Below are 20,607 nucleotides of genomic sequence, written 5' to 3' on the forward strand. Positions count from 1 at the left end.
GTACAATTAAAACCATTACATTAAAATACATTTAAAACAGTGTATTTCAATCATTTCAGCAGCGTGCAGATCCTCGTTTATGTCAGACTGTGGCGACAGCAGCGAGGACAGTCGCTTAGCTCGCTCACATATACCATATATCTATAATAACGGGAAAACATCATTTTTATGACATATGTCGTTATTACTTATTATTCTTAAAACGAGAAAAGATGTCGTTAAAACGACATATCTCGTTATTACGACATAATTGAGTGGGGAAAAAAAATGTGTGTGGCAGCAATGCGTCACCGTAACAAGCAGCATTTGTCTCAAACTTTCCTCATCTGTATCATTCACAGCCAGAGGTGTGTCCGGGTGAAGAGGCCCATCTGATTGATGTGGACAGCGACTTCAAGAAGCCAGGAGCTGGTGGAGGAGGAGGTGGAGGAGGGTTTATGGCTCCCGCTGTAGGCATGCCTATGCCCATGCCCATGCCCATGCCCACAGCTTTCAACTACCCACCGCCCAAAGGAGCTGTAAGACCAACCACTGACTAACTCATTTTAATTGACCAATCTAAGAAGTCTGATTGTTTGGCTGTGAGATGAGATCCATTTAAAATAACGTTTCCCCTACAGGAGCCCTTTAATGGTTCTGTTGGCACCTATGATGGCTTTAGCAACTTCCAGCCTCCAGTGAGAGGAGGGCAGCCCCCACAGCTGCCCAGCTGCCCACCCACCTATGAATCTGTAAGTGCAAGTGATCACCACTCCTCCCACCCTTCCAGACAGACGGAGACGACCTGTTCACCTTGCAGGGAAGAGTAGTTTATTCCAGTTCACATGCTGTGTTAGTCCTGTTCTGTTGTCAGTCTTCTGATCTCACACAGGGAGCCTCCACAGGCATGTGCTACGGGCTGCAAAGGATCGAAAACACTACATTCTGATCTCTCTTTCACCAAGTGTATGGCTTTTTTGGGGAAGTGCTTTTAAGTATTTAAGTAGACATGCTATATGTGAAAAAGTGCACACAAATGTATATTAAAAAGGTTAATCTCATATGGGTTGTCAAGAACATGTCTGGCAAAATGAAAAGAAAAAAGTAGTATTTTGCATAAAGAAACCGAAGCATTTCGTTTGGATCAGTAATACATTATATTAAAAATGAGACGAAAAATATGAATTGTCATGAAAATATTATCACACAAAATGTTTCATTGTCTTTATACAAAAATGCAATATTTTTTTCTTTTGATTTTGCTTTTCGTGACATTCACCTTGAAGCATTTACCCCAACAAATCCTCAACAGGAAACCTTCCTATTGACAAACCATATTGACAACAGGGGCCTCATCTATAAAACGCACAATACGATCAGATTTAATCCGAAATTCCATGGATTTCTGAGTTTATAAAGGCAAAAACTGCAAAAAGCATTTTTATGCCAATTGAAGAGCATGTGTACAGACTTTTTTGTACACATATATATCAGTAATTAAAATAATCCAGCATTGATTATGAAAATGTAAAGATACACAGACAATCACAATATGCATTAAAATTATATGTGAAAATTAGCAGCTGTTTTTTGATAATTATGTCACTGCAATTAATTAATTAATTGTATATAATTTCCTGGAATTCTATAAATTCCTAAAACAAAAAAACAAGGATATAGGGATATTTATGGCTGTTCTGTAGATCAGCTGCGATCATCTGCTTGTTCATATTACATTTGAATTTAAGGTAAACTGCAATTTATAAAATGATGCATTTAGCAAGTGTTTCAATTTCTTTGTGTGTATGGATGTTTAAGAATTTAGTTTTATAGGAACATTGTGGAAATTGTTATACTTTAACGTTTAGGATCGTTCTGTGCGCACCTTTATAAATGAGACCCCAGGTGTGCAAATATTAAGTACATTCACTCACTACGGTGGTCTGTTCTAACTCACAATGCACGTCTCATAATTCTAATCCTTCACATTATCAGCACAGCATTATAGATTATTTGCAGTAGTTGCTGTGTATGTATGAGATGTTAACATGTTTTCATGTGTTTTTTAAGATCGATGAGTTGTCTGTCAAACCCTCTAATTCTTCCCAGGTCATCCCAGGTATGTGCTCTGTCCTAATATGATTTTTTTTATCACTTGTATTATGATATTGTTCTTTCTAAAAGCTGTGTTTTCTCTCCAGGCCCAGCCCCGTCTGCTCAGTTCTATGACAACTCTACCCTTCCTGAACTTCCGTCTGTTCCCGACACACTCCCAGCCTCCTCCTTCGGCGCGAACGCCAACACATCAGACGACATTGACTTTGATGACCTGTCACGGCGCTTTGAAGAGCTCAAGAAGAAGACCTAATTACATGCGCACATCTGGGAGTCTGAACATCTGTCTCAGCTGCCACATGAGAATAATTCATCGTACCCTGTCCATATTCACATACTAACAGGTCTTCTGGTGGAGGTGTAATATAATACTTGTTACTTAACACAATGAAGGATCGGATGCTGTATAGACACTTGTGAATGGCAGTGGCAGAAATTTATACGCTCATTTTAGACTTTCACGTAACATGGACTGTTGACAAATCGCCTGCTCTTTGAATGAGCACTTTGCTTAGAGGGCCTTGCTGACAGCTAAATTTAGTTAATCATCTGTAGTGTAATAATCTCTGTGCCTTGTATGACCACCTGAGATGTCTATTGAAAAGATTTTGTTAACTTTCCCCCTTTAAAAAAAACTAAAAAAACAATGTCTTAAGTTTTTCCCCAGCAAATCAGAAATCTCTATGACTCCTCTAGGAAAATGCCATTATTTACACCCAGAGTTGTGCAATGAACTATGAACCTGCAAACAACTGTATGATGTCATGGATTGTTAGTGGATCACAATGTTTGTGCAAAATGACTCTGGCTTTTTGTTATTGACAGAATGCGTTTTGATGGGATGGTTTGGTGAACACCTAAATTCTGGTGAACTGAGCACAGAATTGAAGAAAAGATTGCTTTATTTCAGCCTCTCATTTAACGAGTCATCTCTGTGTCCTAAAGTTAAGCATTTCCCACTTTTTCTGTTAATGTAGTTACTCCTGTCAGCCATCTTAATTTGACTCTAAAGGAAAGGCTTTGTATTTTGTCTACAGTTAATAACACTCCTGTTTCTAGTCCTGTCTTTGTGTGTTTCTGGACTGAATTTGCCTTTGTTTCCACATCTCAAGCTGTGGCCTTGCTGTTCCACACCTTTCTCTGGGAAATGTGACTTTCCTGACAGCTTGTACCATGAACTCCACATTTGAATAAGTATTTACATGCTTATTCCTTTCTTGGTGGGGGTTTTTATCATATATCCTTGACTTATTTGTTGTAAGATTTGACTGTTTAAAGTGTCAACGTCTCAAGTGTTGAAAGTGTTGTTTTGGCTGCTTTCTACTTGGTTTTATAACACTAATTTGTGTTTTCTCTTCTCAAATCACCCAAATACAAATCTGGCAGTGTTTAGGTATGTTTGATATTGACTTTAGCTTGCATTGAAAACATATATGATGCCGTGTAATAAAGTCTATTTGCTCATAACATACTTCTCACCCAAGTAAATGATTCATATTGATGTTGATCATAATTGCACTGAATGTCAAATATATTTTGACTGATACACTGAAATGCATTGGAAAATAATTTATTTATTGAAGTTATACTAAAATACATTTTATAGAGTATTTATAAATTGCATAAATTAAACTGAGACATAATAGTGAGAATATTCAGTGTTTTTTTTATGTAATATAGTTTCAACATTGACACTGACCTACCCCTCATACTGAGATGACATTAAGCAAAGCTCAACAATTACAGCAGACACACAGCGGTACTATTTACTGAACAGTTACCAAAATGTGAGTGAAATGAGAATCTGCTCTTGCAGTAAATTAACCAAAAATGGCAATGTATAGAATGATACTGCCCACCAAAATGAAAATATGTTCATGTATCGTTAGACAGTAATTCTTAAAAATAACCTTATGCGAATCTCAATTTGACAGTTTTTTAAGTGACATTATTGCCATAATCTATTAGAAAACCCTTTTTCTGATTTGATCAGAAAACAAAAGTAAAGAAAAACCTGAGTGTGCTAAACTATACACCATTGTTATTGTAACAGTATAGACTAAATCAATAATATGTTGCTAGATTTTGATACAAAGATCTGTACACATAATAATAATGACTAAAATATAAACATGAAAAATAAAGTCTGCCTACACAAATGGATTATAATCTGCAAGAGACAGTGAGACGCCAATCATTTGCATAGACATGAAAATGGCATCTTCTGTTCCCAACACCAAAATCTAGAGTAAAATTGTGTGAGTTTGATGACTTCTCAAATCAAGCATCCTCCTTTACAATTTGAGTCCGAGGTGAGATGTAATCAGGATATTGACCTCCCGGCGTATTCCTCACATTTCCCCCTTTGCTCTGTAAAATGCCAATAAAGCATTAATGAGATCACTGTTTGATATTGGCAGAGACAAAGTTCTTTTGTTTTTTGGTGTGCATGTTCTCACCCTGCAGGAGCAGTTCCACCTCCTCGTTGTTCTCCACAGTGACTGGCCTCAGGATCATGGCAAAGAAGATCGCCACAAATATCACCTGTCATCCATAACAGTTAGGAGGTGAAATTTGGAAAATGAGCCTATTTTCAAAAATAGTGGAGTGTTCTTTTAAAGTCTCTTCTTCTCTTGAGAAGAAGACCCCACTGGTTCTTACCTTAAGGGGCTGCAAGATGAAGATGCTTTGGACGAGAGATAATGTAAGAGTGATGACCCACTGTATGGAAGACTCCCTTCCATACTGGAAGCCATAAAGCAGGGTAAAGAAGGTGGAAATACCGCTCATGGCAAAAAGCAGGAACCAACCAATAAAGAGAAACCACCAAGGCAACCACCAACCCTGTTTCTTCTTCTGTACTTGCACAGATGGTTGGCTGGAACAACAACAACAAAAACAAAATCTGTTTTAATGGAAGAAACAGGATTCTTGCATTTCTGCTAACAAGAACATCTGCTTATTATTGTATATTTCAAAGAACCAGCTCTAGCCACTAAACAGTCCAGGTGTTGAATTGATACTGATAGTGAAATACAGACTAGTAATCGATCAGAAAGGTTGAGAAGAAAATAAAAAGATTGTGAGATTAGAAAGAATATGGAAGGACAAAGAGATCCTAAAAGGTCTTGAGTTTCTTGTAAAAATGAATCATCTTTTTAATACATGTACAATAGGAGTATCTGCAGAGGTGACAGTCCTGACCTTTGGGAAGCGTGCTGGAGAGTAGCCATTTCAGCCTTCTTCAGCAGGACACCGACTGTCCCGCGCGCCTGCCGAAGCTCCTCGTTAAGGAAAAAGCCCTTTTCTCCCACATGCTCCAGCAGGTTAGAAATGTGGCTCAGTGAATAGAACACAAAGCGGCTGCAGTACGACCAGTGAGGATCACCAACATTTTCCACTGAATGAGAACACACAACAGAGCTATAATGAGTCTTCGTACAATAAAAATACATTTAAAAATATTTCTGATGAAGGATTACTTAATATTAAGCATTATGTCACATTACAGAAGAACATATTTAAAGTTTAAAATACAGCTACTTATTTTCATTGTAGTCTTTAATTTTGCAAAATTACTTGAATTAAAATCAACTTGAAATAAAAATACTTAAACTTGATTTATTTTAGTAAGTTAACAAAGCAACTAACTAAACTTTTAAAACTTTTTAGTTATAAAAACTATATACATATATATTTTTTTCATATTTAAAAAAATAATAAAACGACAAAAGCACACCAAAATTGATACAACTTTAAAATAAAAATGGAAAATATAAAATAAAAACGAATTCAAAATATTAATAAAAGCTGTAATCGAATCTCAATGATACTAAAATAACACTGATTTGTTTTGAGTATGTGTATCATTAATGAATGACATTGACATAATGCCAAATATTAAGAACACATAGAAAAGAAATAATACTGATCAAGCAACCTTGCATAATCTGAAGGACGTCATTCACTTTATTCAGGGCCCAGAAAAGATCGCCACTGGTCTCAGGCCGTATCTCTTTGGCAGCCAGCATGTTTTTGGGGCTTTTGCTCAGATGATTTAACAGTCCTACGGTTTCCTACGAGTAGGAACAGAACATTCACTTACAATAATATAACATTTTGCTCACAAGTGTGTATTATTGCAGAAAGCAATTATTATGCTTTGGAATTACTTCTGCAAGAACCTTTATGATAGTGTTCATAGAAACAGCAGCAGCCGGTGTTGTTTTCTTGGAAGTGCCAGTCTTCCCTTTGTTCAGGAGAATGCGTGGTTTGATGTGTCTGAAGATAGTTATGATCAGGATGTTGATGGGGAACATGAAAAGGCCGCTCTCTATGGCAACCATGAACTCCTGCCATGTCAGTTCAAAAGAGCCTGTAATATCCAAGAAAATAGTTTGTGTACATTTATTAAAGTAAATACTATTAGGGGTAATTCACCCAAAATGAAAAGTTTATTACTATGGAAGTCAATGGCTACAGCAGCTCTTTAGGACCCACATTGTTCAAAAAATCTTCTTTTGTGTTCAACAGAAGGAGGAAATTAATGCAGGTTTTGACTAACTAATATTATTATGCATTCTTTTTTTAAAATATTTATATGCTTATGTGTAATGAATAAGCAACTGAACAAAACATGCTCCCTCAAAGCATGACTCTCTCAAACATGACGCATTGCATAAAAATACCCGAGTGGTGTTGAGAGTGAGGCGTCGCATTTGTGCATTACATAATTTTAGAAAATGAAAAATGCCGCAGGGAAGTTTTCTGACCTATCTTTAGAAGGACAGGAGACTCTTCATCAACAGGAAGGTTCCAGAACATGATGTTAATGGCCATGGTGCAGAGCAGCAGAGACATGCAGCAGGACACTCTCTGAACACGCGTGAAAGGACTGCGCCGTGGGGGGTCCACGATCGACACCCAGATGTGCTCATCCCGGAAGCCAGAAGATGTCCGGGTCTGGAAGATATTGCTGGGATGGGGGTTGGTAGAGAGGGTAAATTATTATTGAAAAACACTTTAAGAAGTTCTCTAAAGCTTGGCTGTTTCTTGTTGTTTTAAAGGCTTATAGAAAATGTTGTACTGAATATAGTCCTGATATATATTATTTTCATAAACCAGTTCAATAAACAAAAAGTAAGTTACATTTCAGATCAAAATGCTCTAAATCTTCTAAATCTAAATGAAGCCAAACAATACTATCAATTATTATTCTTGACCTAATGTTCAGAGTGTAATGAGCAATAAGATAAAGAGTGGTTACTTTGAAGAAGTTGAAATGATAAAAGTACTTTTAATTTGATTCATTTGATTTGCTGGTCACTACATCATTCCCATTCTTCCAATAATGCTATTTCATAATTTTGACGACCTTACTATTCAAACGCGTGTTCAAACGTTTGACTGGTAGTGCAGGTATAGCTTTAATAATTAGATGTAGTTTCTTTGAGAATGTAAGTTAAGTTCAAGTTTTTACCCAAAGCTTGCAACTTCATTCATGTTAGCTGAGTTGAAGGTCCTCTTGCATATTTCACCTCTCAGCCAGGTGGAGCACAGAAAGTGTGTGACCTCCTGCATCTGTAAATCCTGCACCATGATTCTGTCCAAGTACCTGATGGAACATTTTGTGATGTGAGACATATGCAACCTAATTCATTCATACGCTTACTTCTTTCACCCATCACTTCATAGTTCAGGGGTGTCCAGTCCTCCTCCTGGAGGGACAGTGTTATGCAACCTTCCCAAACACACTTGCTTAGATGTTTCTAGTAATGTTAAAGACTTTGATTAGATGGTCCAGTTGTGTTTGATTAGGATTGACGCTAAAGACTGACAGGATTGGACACTTCTGCCATAGATCAAGGAAGAATTTTGAAAGTGAAATTAGCATTTGGACCTTCTTTAATGAAATCATTCTTTGATCAACAGCTAGTCTTACATTATCAGATAAAGGATATGGAGAGCTTTCAAGAGCTATCACGTGTCACAAACTCTGATGGTTTGGCCTTTAATTCAAAGTACCATTGTAGCTTCAATAGATTTCAAGTTTCAACACATGTTTGGAAAAACCATACTCTTCTATCTTCTATATTAATATTTAAATGTGTTTATTTATTATGGAGTTATTTTAAATGCAAATTATTGTGTTTTATTCATGCACATGTGTGTGAATTTAAGATTAAAGATTCAAAAGGAATAGTAAACAACACAACATACGCCTCATTTTAAAGTGTACTCTGTTTCTGCCTTGCTATGCAAAAATACGAAAAAGCATGCAAAAGCCGGGACAAGTAGACACCTACCAGTCAGGGCTTCCACCCGAGTTGTCATGCGATATGTCAATGCTCTGCAGTTCTCCAAGAGAGAAGGGCATACTGAGCAGGAACACATCCACCCCTCCCCTCTCAAACACTGGCTTCTCAGGGTCAGACAAACTGTAATGTTCACTTTGCCCTTCTTTGAATTGGATGGTCATCATAACCTAACAAAGACAAAGACTCGAATTAAGCGCCTTCTAAACATATCAAAGTTGAGAAACATAGGCAAGTGAAAACAAGCATATAGACACAGTGTGTATCACCTTCGCAGTGGTGCCAGCCCCTCTTCTGTGGCCTGTTTGCACATTCACAAGGTAGTTGTACATGGCACATGGATGGTTGTCCTCCAACAGTGTCATTTTACGCTGTGGACACAGGTATTTTACCACATTACAGGCATATTTATCAAGGATCTTGGTGTATCAATGGCAATGGATGCAGTGGAATCAGTCTAGCATTGAAATTCTGCTATGTGTCAACATATTTAGATAAAATCATACTCTGGTGAAAGTAAAAAATCATTTACATTTATTTAAAAGTGGTTTCTTGTTTCCTAGATTTTGAAACTAACTGATGACATCAAGGCACAGTAAACAAACATCTGTAACTTTGATGCACAAAACAAAGCAACCTATTTAATACCATTTTTTTTTAAACGTCCTAACTCTTTGTAGTTCTAGAATCCTGAAACCTTTTACCTGTAGATGATTTTACCATCTAGTCTAATTAATTCTAGTTTGTCTTCAAGGATGATTGTGACATAAGTAAAGCATACTGGTTTAAGTTAAAGACTAGGTGTTGCGGTGACTGAAGAAACTTCTCTTCATAAGATCAAATGACCATTATATTTTACTTGGAAATGCACTTCAGTGGCTGTTTTAAATAAAAGGGAAATGTGATTTTACTTGTTAGCTCAATTAGGAAAAAGAAATATCTTCATATTCTGGGGCCGGATTCAAAACATTCTTAAGAATAGCATTCTCAACTACCATTTTCTTCTTCTTCTTTTATTTTATTTACAAAAATACTTAATGTTCTTATCTTTTTCTGGAGATACTTTTTTTTTTTTTAAGAAACATACAAAGTTTTAAATAATTGCTCTTAGGGTTATGAACATCTTTATCTTAAGGGCCTTCTTAACATTTAAGAAGCAACTTTAAGAAGAAAGATTTTTGTGAATCTGGCCCCTTATGTCCAAAAATGGCTTCATCACTCCATGAATGTAACTGGGATTTTGTCAGCTGTTTTAAACTCTGTGTTTGGTCAGCGCACCTCTTTCCTTAACAAGCCACATGAGTGTGTTAAGCAGGAGAGTAAATGTTAGTATACTGTACCGTTCTGAGAGCTTTGCGGTCTGCATACCAGGCCCACATTACAACCACCAGAAAGAGGGCAAAGAAGCAGCTGAGTAAAACCACCACTATATAGTTCTCATTTACTGTGGCAAACAAAGCTGCCGTCTGGGACAAATCAACTTGGTTGGGCATCACAAAGAAGGAGCTCCCAAAGAATGTTGTGTGGTTGCACAAACAGTGAGTTAGGTTCGGCATTGTATTGGGACCAACCTTTGGATAGACATGATATCACAAACATCATGAAAAGACTGTATATTAAATGTACATTATTAAATGAGCAACTATTATGGAGTCTTACCATGCAGCCCTCTCTACTCCAGGCTCCAAGGCTGGTATCCCAAAACAGGCACTTGGTTACAAAAACGGAGACTTTAAAGGTCAGCAACTCACTTGGGGAGTAATCAGTTGGTAATACCGCCACCTTCCAGGCCCCCTCAATTCCCTTTGTCATTTCAGGGGTGATCAGCCAGCGATAATTGTCTGTTGCACAAAAAAAAAAAAATGCAGGGGAAAGGTTCATCTCTTACTAACAGTAGCAACAGTCTTTGAATAATATATGTGAACTTTTCATTTTAGTCATTTATTTTCCAAACTTTACCTTTGTAGGTTATATTCGTGCTTTGATTCAAATAGGTGGCGTTTGCCTCCTCTGGTGGGTACAAAGTCACACGGAGAGTTACGTTTCGATTTGGCATTGCTGTAACAACCAAAGTCATATTCACGTCTGAGATGTTGAATGTTGAGGTGACAGTAAACCCTGGTTTCCAGGTTATATCTACAACTTCAGGCTCAGGGGCTTCAGGCCGAGGCAGATATATCTGTACAGAGAGAATCATCAGTAGCTACTTAATTCAATTCAAAATGTGTAAAGCACTGCTTATTGTTTCAAAGCAGCTTTACAGAGAATAGTGCCTTACAAATCTCATAGAGCAAGTCAAATGCTTCTGTGTTCAATGTTCACATATTTGAAATTGATGAAGTGAGCTCAATATGGTTCTCTAACTAATGAGTAACAAAATGAGTTCAGTTACGTATTTGTTTTCACCTCAATGTTCTGTGGAAGATTTGCTAATTTGAGTGTAGAGCTTCCATTCTGCAAAGAAAAGCAGCAAGTTGTTCCAGTGATGCTTTCGTTGGACTTGGTTTCCAATGGATTCTCTTTAAATTGGAAGAGCTGTAATGATAAAGTTTTTATCAGCTTTAAAGCATGATCATGACTGTGAAAAGATTGGTCTATAATGGTCTATATATGACAGAAGAGGGTTTAAAAATGATAAGACTGCTTGAACATGTCAGCAAAAAAATAAAAAATATTAATAATAATTTTAGACGCAAAACAAGTTACAGGATTATTATGAAGAAAGACCTTTTTTTGTTTCTTTTGGAATAATGTGCACTGATGAATCAAGCACAATAAGACCAGAAATATGTGCTATATTAAGGAAGTAAATGGAATTAATTTAGATTTTAGACTGACCACTGTAAAAAATATTAATATTTACATTCTGAAAATAAATATGTAGCTGATTTTATGACTTGGGACTTTGATGTTAGCAAACCTGCACATTGACATTCCCAGTAGGCAGCTGTCCAGTCATTGCAGTAAGAGATGGAAGTTGGCAAAATCCTCCATCTATTGAGCCAACGGTTTTTCCACCCAGGGTGCTTGAATCTTGCCTATGGAGACACAGCTATACATTAAATACGAACCATTGCATATGATAACATAGGTCAGTAATCAGTCAACTAATAATGACCTTGTGACATAAATAGTGCCTGTTGGAAGTTCCTTGACAATGTTACCGTTACCAGCCAGAGCCTTTCCGTAAATGTGGCCGGCAAGAGTGATGAGTTCCTCAAGCTGTTAAAAAAAAAAGAACTATTCACAGTTGAAAAGTTATAACAATGTAAAGCATTTGTCTAGAGAGACATAATCAGCCTCAAAATCATTTGATCCATTGATAACTTGACAACTTGACTTACATCATCCATGTTGTCAGGTTCACACTCTTGTGAGTACAAAAGCATGGCCGCAGTGCTGTTCATAATTTCATCAAGCTGGACTGGATTCACTATAGCACTCGTTTGAAGGTGACCATATATGTTTTGCAGGTATTTGATCTATCCGATAAAGAAGTAATAGAGAACAATTTACTCACATCCTGTTTTTGCAGAGTTAGATGTAGACATATTTTGTTGACCCTGGAGCAACATTTTAATCCAAAAATTGAGTCTTGACCATATCCCTACACCTAAACCTAACCTTAACCATGAGTAATCCCTAAAATCAGAGGAAATGATATATGAATGACACTGATGTACAAGCACCAAACACTGATTGTAAGCCTAAACGTCACAAAAACTATTAACTGGTTCTTCAAATCTGATTGGTTAATCACAATGTTGTCCCATGGTCAACAAAGATGTTGATCCAGGAACATGTCGCACTTGGTAAAATCAGATTCTGCAACAAAACAAGCTTCATCGATACATCAGTGTGTTGTGCTGAAAATAAATGGAATTATAAATGAAAAATGATGGTTTAAGGATTACGAAGCAATGAGAATATTGTCATTGTTATGCAGGGATCAACAATAAGGATGGTATGTTTGCCCAGGACCAGAGAGTTTCAGGCCAGCTAAATGAACTCTTCTTTGCCTTATTGGGCCAATGCTGGGTTGTCACTACATTTACTTTTGTTGATTATGTATGCATGGCAGACTTGCTGGCTTGCACAAGTGAGGATATTGAAAATTAAAAGCTTGGTAAATATTTTTAAAAGTGTATGTATAATGAAAAATATTTCTATACTACTATTGAAAATTTGAAAGGCCGTTACAAATCTGATATGCTAGACCAACAGAAAAAAAAAAAAAAACTTCAGCCTGATTATTAATTACTATATGCAATAATGTAATGTATTCATAATTAATCTTGTATAATATGCATGAATCACCTTATTTTCCTTTGATAGTACTTCTGTTGTTGTCTCCAAATCCTTCAACATTGTTTTGGCATTCTGCAAGATTGACAAGAAGGGTTAAAATGATCACGAGTTCACGAATTGTTGTTGAGATTATAATTTACTCTGTATGTCTCTAACTCTTTTAAACTCTTCCTACGTCCATTTTTTATTTATTTAATGATATTATTCACACAATGTTTGATTATGGTCCAGTCCATTATAGAAATATCAAGTAGTTAACTTCTTTACAGTTCAAATGAAACAAGCAAGCTCAAGATGCCGAGTGGTCTTGTATATCACTAATTTCTACAATGAAATTATCCCAAACTCTACCTTTCCTTTCGCCCTTTATTTTCTGAGGCCCGCTTTCATAAAACAGTTCTGAAGAGGCCACTTTACGGAAATAAAACATAGGACTATATATTCTTTTACTGAATAACCTCACCAACCTCCAAAAGCACAACAGTGTTTCCTATACTGACTTCCAGTGACGTCAATGTGTCAGTAAGACTTCTGCGGCTCCTTTTGTTTGCTTCACTTGATGTCAGATGTGTATTTAAAACTGTAACGGCATAACTACATTACATTCTGTTCCATATTTAAAAGAAATTATGTAGTAAGCAATCTCATTTCTGTGCTGTCCAGTTATTCTGATTCACATCATCAAACAATGTTGTTTTATGTTATGTCTGTGATTTGTTTCTGTACCTCGCGTGCAGAGGGAGCTAAAGCTCATGCTGCAGTCGGGTGTGGTCACCAGCTGAAATGGATCTTTGACCATATAGGTGCAAGCTAAGTGATCTTTACTGACACTGCCATCATTTTTAACAGGGGAATACGAGACAGGTTCAAATCCTGTAAACACACCCAAACATATATAAAAAAATCTCCATGAACGATATAGTGTCATTTATTTCATTGCCATAAACTCTTGAGGTAAAAATTCTAGGAAAAATAAGGTTCTTTAGTTGCTCTTTACACCTCCTTGGGATTAGCAAAGAATATTTATCTTGAGTTGTATTACTACATGGTTCTTTGGAGATTAAAGATATTTGTGACCCTGGACCACAAAACCAGTCTTAAGTTGCACGGGGATATTTGTAGCAATAGCCAGAAATACATTGTATGGGTCAAAATTATCGATTTTTCTTTTATGCCAAAAATCATTAGGATATAAAGATCATGTCCCATGAAGACATTTTGTAAATCTCCTACCGTAAATATATCAAAACTTAATTTTTGATTAGTAATATGCATTGCTAAAGACTTCATTTGATCTAAAGATTTCTCAATATTTAGATTTTTTTGCACCCTCAGATTCCAGATTTTCAAATAGTTGTATCTCAGCCAAATATTGTCCTATCCTAACAAACCATACATCAATGGAAAGCTTATTTATTCAGCTTCCAGATCTCAGTTGTATCTCAATTTCAAAACATTGACCCTTATGACTGGTTTTGTGGTCCAGGGTCACATATAGCATCAGGCCTTATTGGTACTAATTGAACCTTTATTTTTAGGCAAAGCAGTATGTTATGAACAGCATGATGCCTGCTAAAATACTGCACTAACATCAGTTTGCCCTGCCTAATCAAATTAATTCCTTCATACAAACTCCAGGAAGTCATTGGAATACCAAACTTGGTCATACTTTAGTTTGGTTCTCACTATTACTACTTTTGCCTTAATAAACTCATAATTTGCTGCATATTAATATTTATTAAGGTAGCTGTTCAGTTTAGGTATGGGGCAGAGATGTAAAATATGGCCATGCAGAAAAAGTGCTTTATAAGTAATAAACAGCCAATATGCTGCATGCTAATAAGCAACTAGTTAATAGTGAGAATTGGTCCCTAAACTAAAGCGTAACCCAAAACTGAAATCAAAAGCTCTCATGAGACAAGATGTAGCTTGTTACATTTAACACCATCTATCAGTACTTTCTATTTTAGGCACAGGTTTGACTTTCCTTGTTATATAGTAAGGGTAAAGAAGTATAGACAATCTACAGATACAAAACTGTGAACTTTACTCACCACTGATGGAATTTTTATACATCAACTCCCGACTGACCCACCACGGTCCAGTTTCTGTGTACTGGGTTTGTACGAGCTCCTTAATCTCAACATTCAAGTCCCTCAGAAGATGTCCCCCTTGTTTTTCACAGCTCTCATGGGCTTCAGCCCATGGCATGGATTCCTGAACAAACTCATACGCTATTCCCTCATGAATTTCCAGAATTCTCCTGCCATAATCATCTTGCTCGTGTCCACTTTCTTCTGATTCATCCTTACAAGTTGTAAGCGGCATCAAAAAAATTGATATCCAACAATAAACAAGCACTTGCTTTGAGAAAGCCATGACTGATAATAGCTGAAAAGCAACCTTCAGTCTAGGAAAGTTTGTGTGGACTAAAAAACAGGGAGCCTACGTACATCTTAGGTAAATCTGAAATCTCACTTTGTGAAAACAGTGAATGTGAACTAACTTCATTAGGGAAATGGGAGCAGGCACTCAAATACATGCAAAGTCTGACTTTAAACCAAGACTCTCCATTCCAAAAGCCTCCAATATATTGCTATCCACGATCACAGATTTGTGAAATAAAGACATTTTGATTTTAAGTCACACTATCCTGTGCAGTGATGATGGAAAAGAGTTCTTTGTCATTCTCTGTATTACTAATTACTTAACACTGTATAATAGAAAAATAAGGAAAAGCACACTGTAAAAGTACTTTGGCAATACTGATGGAAATTCCATGGAATTTTGATATATTCTGTAGAACAATATAAAAAAAGTTATGGAAGTACTCTCTGGTCCTAAAACATGAAACGTTTTCATACTTCGAAAAATATATCATTTTAGTACTAAATATATTGAGTAATAAAATATTTTATTAAAACATTATATTCGTATATGCCTATTACACGTCTCTCTTTTACCCAGTGCAACATACACTGTGCTTAAAATTGTCAAAATTAACATTGTTGAATTTTTACAGTAGTTCCACTCAATTAACTGTTCATATCACACATTTAGCTGTTTTATATAACAAACATCTCAAATTAATTTCGCTCTCAGGGGCTCGCCTCTACTTCATTCTCGCGAGATTTCGTTCAGGACGTGAACAGCGAACACGTGGTTTGGATGCTGGTGTTACACAGCACTCATGGCGGGACGACTGAAGGTGAATAAGCGATGCGTCGTTGTTCCTTGATAAAGTTTTGTTTTTTAAAGTGTCGCCAGATCAAGCAGAGCATGCATTTACAGATAAATAAGTGGCACTTTTTGTTGTTTTGCGTCTTACGTTGAATCAGCTCCCGATTTTCCCAGTTTGTGTGAATATAAAATTACAGTAAGCCCTCTGTAATCCCCTGAAATCAGGAGAAAAGTCTCAGTTTATTTGATTGCTATGGTAACTTTAAATGCATTACACACAAAAATAAGTAAATAATAATAAAAAAAGAAATCCGGGATAATACCTTGGGTATTTTTGACATTGAAATATCACAGAATATATGAATATGGTGACATTCAGTACTATGGTATTAACGTTACATGGCATTATATCACCATTGATCCATCCATCCATAGTGCTGACCTAGGATTTTTGTAAAGGTTTTATTGTGGTATTTTAGTGGATACTTACATATCCTGTAATATATGCAAATTTCTTTGATGAGCCTAACTTACATATTCAGTTTTGAGCTTTAGTGCACGTTTAGAGTGTGTGCTTGGGATTGTTTCTTTTAAAATGGGGCACTATCTGTTTGATGATAGAAAAAAAGTGTGGTCTCTTGTTGCTTAAGTATCCTCTCTTGATCTTTGCAGAAACAAGCGAAAGATGCCTTAAAGATCATAGGATGTGGAAGTGCCCTGTTCCTGGGATACCTCACAGCCTCCGGAGACGATCGTTTCTATGCCAGTGCTCTCATGCCTGCGCTGCAGAGGTTTGTAGGAGCAGAGACGGCTCATGTCATGGCTGTTCGGGTGATTGGTCTTGGACTTGTGCCTTACAACAACTACAAGGACCCAGCCTCACTGGTCAGTGTCTTAAATATTTGTGATAAATTGCTATATGGATCCTTTTCACAGATTGATGATGCATTTCCATAGTTATTAACATCATAAATCTAGCAGATTTGTTTTAGATTTTAATTTTTACATTTTAAAGGGTTAAAATTCTGTCATTAATTACTCACCCTCGTGACGTTCCAAACCCGTAAGACCTTCGCTCATCTTCGGAACACAAATGAAGATATTTTTGATGAAATCCAAGCTTTCTGACACTGCATAGACAGCAATGCAACTGAAATGTTCCCAGACCCAGATAGGTAGTAAGGACATCGGTAAAATAGTCTATGGGACATCAGTGGTTCAACCGTAATTTTACAAATGAGGGAGAATACTTTTTGTGTGCATCGAGAAAAAAAAAAAAAAAAAAAATTTTATTCAACAAATTTCACATGCACCCCACCATTCCCGCCATTTTGGAGAATATCCACTGAACGCAAACAACGTATGCTGTTCTGTAAAAAAAAAAAAAAAAGACTTTTATTCAACAATTCTTCTCCATTATCAAGACGAGTACCTCTGCACTTAAACAATGCATGCGCGTGATGCTGCTGAGTCTGACGTAGAACATGCATGCGCTAAGCCTTGTTTACGTGCAGAGGAACGCACATGCAAGCGTTGTGATACTCTCTATTTTCAAGGGAAATTTAAATTAAAATGTATTTTCACATTTATTTCCATCAGGAAGTGCATGTGATGGGTCAAAAGTTCCAGAACCCAGTTGGGTTAGCAGCAGGCTTTGACAAGCATTGTGAGGCAGTGGATGGCCTCTATAGACTGGGCTTTGGTTTCGTGGAGGTGGGAACTGTAACCCCAAAGGCGCAGGATGGCAACCCAAAGCCACGTGTATTTAGACTGGAGTCAGACCAAGCCGTCATTAACAGGTATGGGTACATTTCTGCTACAAAGACAAACCTACTGTAATATGTCTCCAAGCTTTTATCAGCTATTATCAATTTTTGATGTCCATTTTTTTCCTTCATAATTTAGAGCAGAGTTTTCCAACCTTTGTCTTGGGTATCTTTGGGTTGTCTATAGCCACCTCAGTAAGGTTCACATTCTCCCTCAGCATAAATGAGTACACCCCTCTCGGAATTAATCAATTATTCTTTATTTAGAAGACGTTAGGATTATTTGGAGATATAATATTCAAGCAAGTCTGCTTGATCAATTACCAAAGAAGCATTTCAGAATTATTCAGTAAAATAAGATTTTCTTATCAAAGTGATAAAATGTTGATTCAAAAATAAGTACACCCACCTGAAACTTGCATAATTAAACTAATACATTTTTATTTTAAATGTATGTTTTATTCATTATTTCTTTATTTAAACAGAAAGGCAAATTTGACCAAGAGATAAATAAGTAATTTCTTCACAATTAAAGGTGTTGCATAACCCACTGAGTTCTCAGATTGAATGCTGACAACAATGAAACCAGTTGAGAGAAAACTGACAGGAGACTTATTTCTTTGAACGAAAGGAACACAGAAATAAAACAAGGAACTTGTGACTTGGTCCCTGAAATAACCAGGCCCTCATTTTAAGCTTTTATTTCATGAGAAGTGATTTTGCTAGGAAAAGAGCAGGAGAAATTCCAAGCAAGTGTCTCAAAGCTTGCAAAAGCTATGAAAAGAGTGCCTGTTTCATCTTACACATTAAGGTGCAGAAGTGAACTACTGTAGCAAAAGCAAAAAAAATCTAATATTAGTCTTTTTCAAGGCCCATGTTTACAAAATATAGTCTTGTGGGGATCCATACTCTGGTCTCATGAGACCAAGTAAATCATTTTGGATCTAACAGCATCCAAAATGGCATTGGCATTGCTAGGGGAGGAGTGCAGCGAGAAGTGACTGGTTCCCACAGTGAAGTTCAATGGTAGTAAAGCTCTTATATAGGGATGTATGAGTCTTGAAGGTGCGAGGGACTTGTTCTTTATCAATGCTGTCATGAATTCACACACCGTGTGATGTAATTCAAAAACTTGAAACGGAAGATGCTACTGTCTCCTCATTCCCTGCGTAGTTGGCCATTTTTTTTCAGCATAACAATGACTATACACATTCTCCCAAGGTGAAAAACCTTCTGTGGATAATTATTTAACCCAACTCTTAACACTCTTAAGCAAACGTAGGGGATTTTGCAGAGGCAGTTGAGCAACAAAGACTGGGACATTTAAGGTCATCCTCCAGGAGTTAAACAGGACGGATGTTACATTTTGTCATGAACTAGTACACTCAATGCCAAGAAGGGTCAGAGTAGTATACTTTATATGCTACTATTATGTACTTTATACTAGTATAAATTTATGGTGGACTGAGTACTAGAATATGATACGTTTGTTCAATTTAATCTAGGATGTACAAATTTTTTTGACACTTTATTTGAACAAAAATTGACTAATCTACTTATTTTTCATATATTAATGATATTTTCTGTTTGTTTTTTTGTATGTGTTTAAAAAAATCAATTTTGCCATCTTTCCATGAATTATCTTGGTGATCATTAAGAAAAAAGTATTTTGTATTTGTTCAGAGGGGTGTACTCCATTATGCAGAGTACTGTACTATATTCTGTGAAGAGTATATTTATAGAATAAATTCTAGAACCCAACACTTAGCTCTTTTCTTTTCTTTTGTCTTAAAGGGGTGGTTTGATTGCGATTTCACTTTTTTTTAACGTTAGTGTGTAATGTTGCTGTTTGAGCATAAACAATATCAACAAAGTTGCGGCGCTGAAAGTTCAATGCAAACGGAGATATGTTTTAAAATTCTGGCAGTTTAATGCTTACAAAAACGGCTCGTAGGGACTACAACAAGTTACTTCCCAGGTTTGTGACATCACAAACCCAGATAAACCCCGCCCCCTGGAACACGCAACAAAGGGGGCAAGGCAAGAGGAAGAGTTGTTGCCATGCTGTTAAATCTTGGGGTGCACGAAAACATCTATTTATATATGAAACGTGATTCTGTCTTCTACAGGGTGGCCGCGGGTCCTTAAAAAGTCTTAAAATGTCTTAAATAAAGTTTTCCTAAAATAAGGCCTTAAAATGTCTTAAAATGTCTTAAAATCAGATTCAGTAGGTCTTAAATATTTTTGGTCACATTACCACAAAAATGTCTCCAGTCTGACGGACCCAGTGAGTGTCCATCAAGAGTACTTTTTCTCCGCTGTAGTTACCGCTTCATCAGAGAGAATTGCGGTTACAGAATACAGTCGAACACCAGCTCGCTGTCCAGCCTCCGAACTACTTTAAATGGGTTAATGCAAGTTTACTGAAAAATGGCTTGAGAATTGTACTTGCCCGACAGGACTAATAGCCTGATTAAAACTTAAGTGACAAAATATAATCACGCATCAAAACGCGCGAATGATTCTTCTGATTTTACTACATTCAGCTTAAACAGCGATTGATAATTGATAGTGTATTTCTATTATCAATGTCGCGCTGTTGAGGCTCGTGCTGCCTGTCTCTGTGAGAGACTTTCATGGAGAAATCAAATCAAATGAGCGGAACGGCACACATAAAGAAACTCACAGAACAAACATACTGAGGTAAAAATTCAAAATGTTTAGTTTATTTATAGCATGATATAGTCAAGTAACATACCATGACAAGGGATCTATTTTGCTGAATATTTTCACGATTGCAAATCTTACATTTTAGTTCAACAAGCAAGTAGTAAAGTATATGAAGTTACTTACATTTTTAGACACAATTGATTTTGTTCTATTTCACCAACGAAAATAGTTCCAAACAAAGATCAGAACAGAATTATTGCGCACACTCTCCAAGC

The 20,607-nt window shown here is 36.6% G+C and overlaps 3 protein-coding genes across 5 annotated transcripts in view; 2 read left to right on the forward strand and 1 right to left on the reverse strand.

The window, feature by feature from the left end:
• Positions 1 to 3,444, forward strand: part of LOC107730168 (IST1 homolog) — an 8,046-nt gene extending 4,602 nt beyond the window's left edge. Inside the window, exons 7-10 of one of the 2 annotated variants that reach the window (XM_016540922.1) lie at positions 342 to 518; positions 621 to 731; positions 2,050 to 2,098; positions 2,181 to 3,444. In XM_016540922.1, the coding sequence (XP_016396408.1) occupies positions 342 to 518; positions 621 to 731; positions 2,050 to 2,098; positions 2,181 to 2,347 (504 nt within the window). In that variant the 3' untranslated portion in view covers positions 2,348 to 3,444. The remainder of the gene's footprint in view (positions 1 to 341; positions 519 to 620; positions 732 to 2,049; positions 2,099 to 2,180) is intronic. The other variant, XM_016540923.1, reaches the window with a different exon arrangement.
• Positions 3,445 to 4,235: 791 nt separating this feature from the next.
• On the reverse strand, positions 4,236 to 15,095 carry pkd1l3 (polycystic kidney disease 1-like 3). The gene is made up of 21 exons (XM_016540887.1): positions 14,771 to 15,095; positions 13,443 to 13,589; positions 13,184 to 13,296; positions 12,726 to 12,788; positions 11,753 to 11,890; positions 11,527 to 11,630; positions 11,329 to 11,446; positions 10,815 to 10,943; positions 10,368 to 10,587; positions 10,068 to 10,249; positions 9,749 to 9,979; positions 8,678 to 8,779; positions 8,400 to 8,578; positions 7,574 to 7,708; positions 6,867 to 7,069; positions 6,279 to 6,469; positions 6,035 to 6,170; positions 5,299 to 5,494; positions 4,756 to 4,972; positions 4,554 to 4,638; positions 4,236 to 4,464 (listed from the first exon to the last, which is right to left on the reverse strand). Exons 1-21 carry the CDS (start codon positions 15,093 to 15,095, stop codon positions 4,418 to 4,420), a joined length of 3,261 nt encoding a protein of 1,086 aa, XP_016396373.1. The 3' UTR covers positions 4,236 to 4,417.
• Positions 15,096 to 15,829: 734 nt separating this feature from the next.
• dhodh (dihydroorotate dehydrogenase) overlaps positions 15,830 to 20,607 on the forward strand; it is a 10,830-nt gene continuing 6,052 nt past the window's right edge. For both annotated transcript variants that reach the window (XM_016540933.1, XM_016540934.1), the window contains exons 1-3: positions 15,830 to 15,924; positions 16,569 to 16,781; positions 17,496 to 17,695. In XM_016540933.1, coding sequence (XP_016396419.1) covers positions 15,907 to 15,924; positions 16,569 to 16,781; positions 17,496 to 17,695 — 431 coding nt within the window. In that variant the 5' untranslated portion in view covers positions 15,830 to 15,906. The remainder of the gene's footprint in view (positions 15,925 to 16,568; positions 16,782 to 17,495; positions 17,696 to 20,607) is intronic.

This window comes from Sinocyclocheilus rhinocerous, unplaced genomic scaffold, assembly GCF_001515625.1.
Source record: "Sinocyclocheilus rhinocerous isolate Xijiao unplaced genomic scaffold, SAMN03320098_v1.1 scaffold36, whole genome shotgun sequence".
NCBI lineage: Eukaryota > Metazoa > Chordata > Actinopteri > Cypriniformes > Cyprinidae > Sinocyclocheilus > Sinocyclocheilus rhinocerous.

Coding starts and splice junctions, on each gene's coding strand:
- pkd1l3 (XM_016540887.1), bottom strand. CDS start 15,095: ATGGCTTTCTCAAAGCAAGTGCTTGTTTATTGTTGGATATCAATTTTT. Junction 8,780..9,748: donor ACCGCAAAGCTCTCAGAACG/GTACAGTATACT, acceptor CTGTGTCCACAG/CGTAAAATGACACTGTTGGA. Junction 4,639..4,755: donor TCATCTTGCAGCCCCTTAAG/GTAAGAACCAGT, acceptor TATGGATGACAG/GTGATATTTGTGGCGATCTT.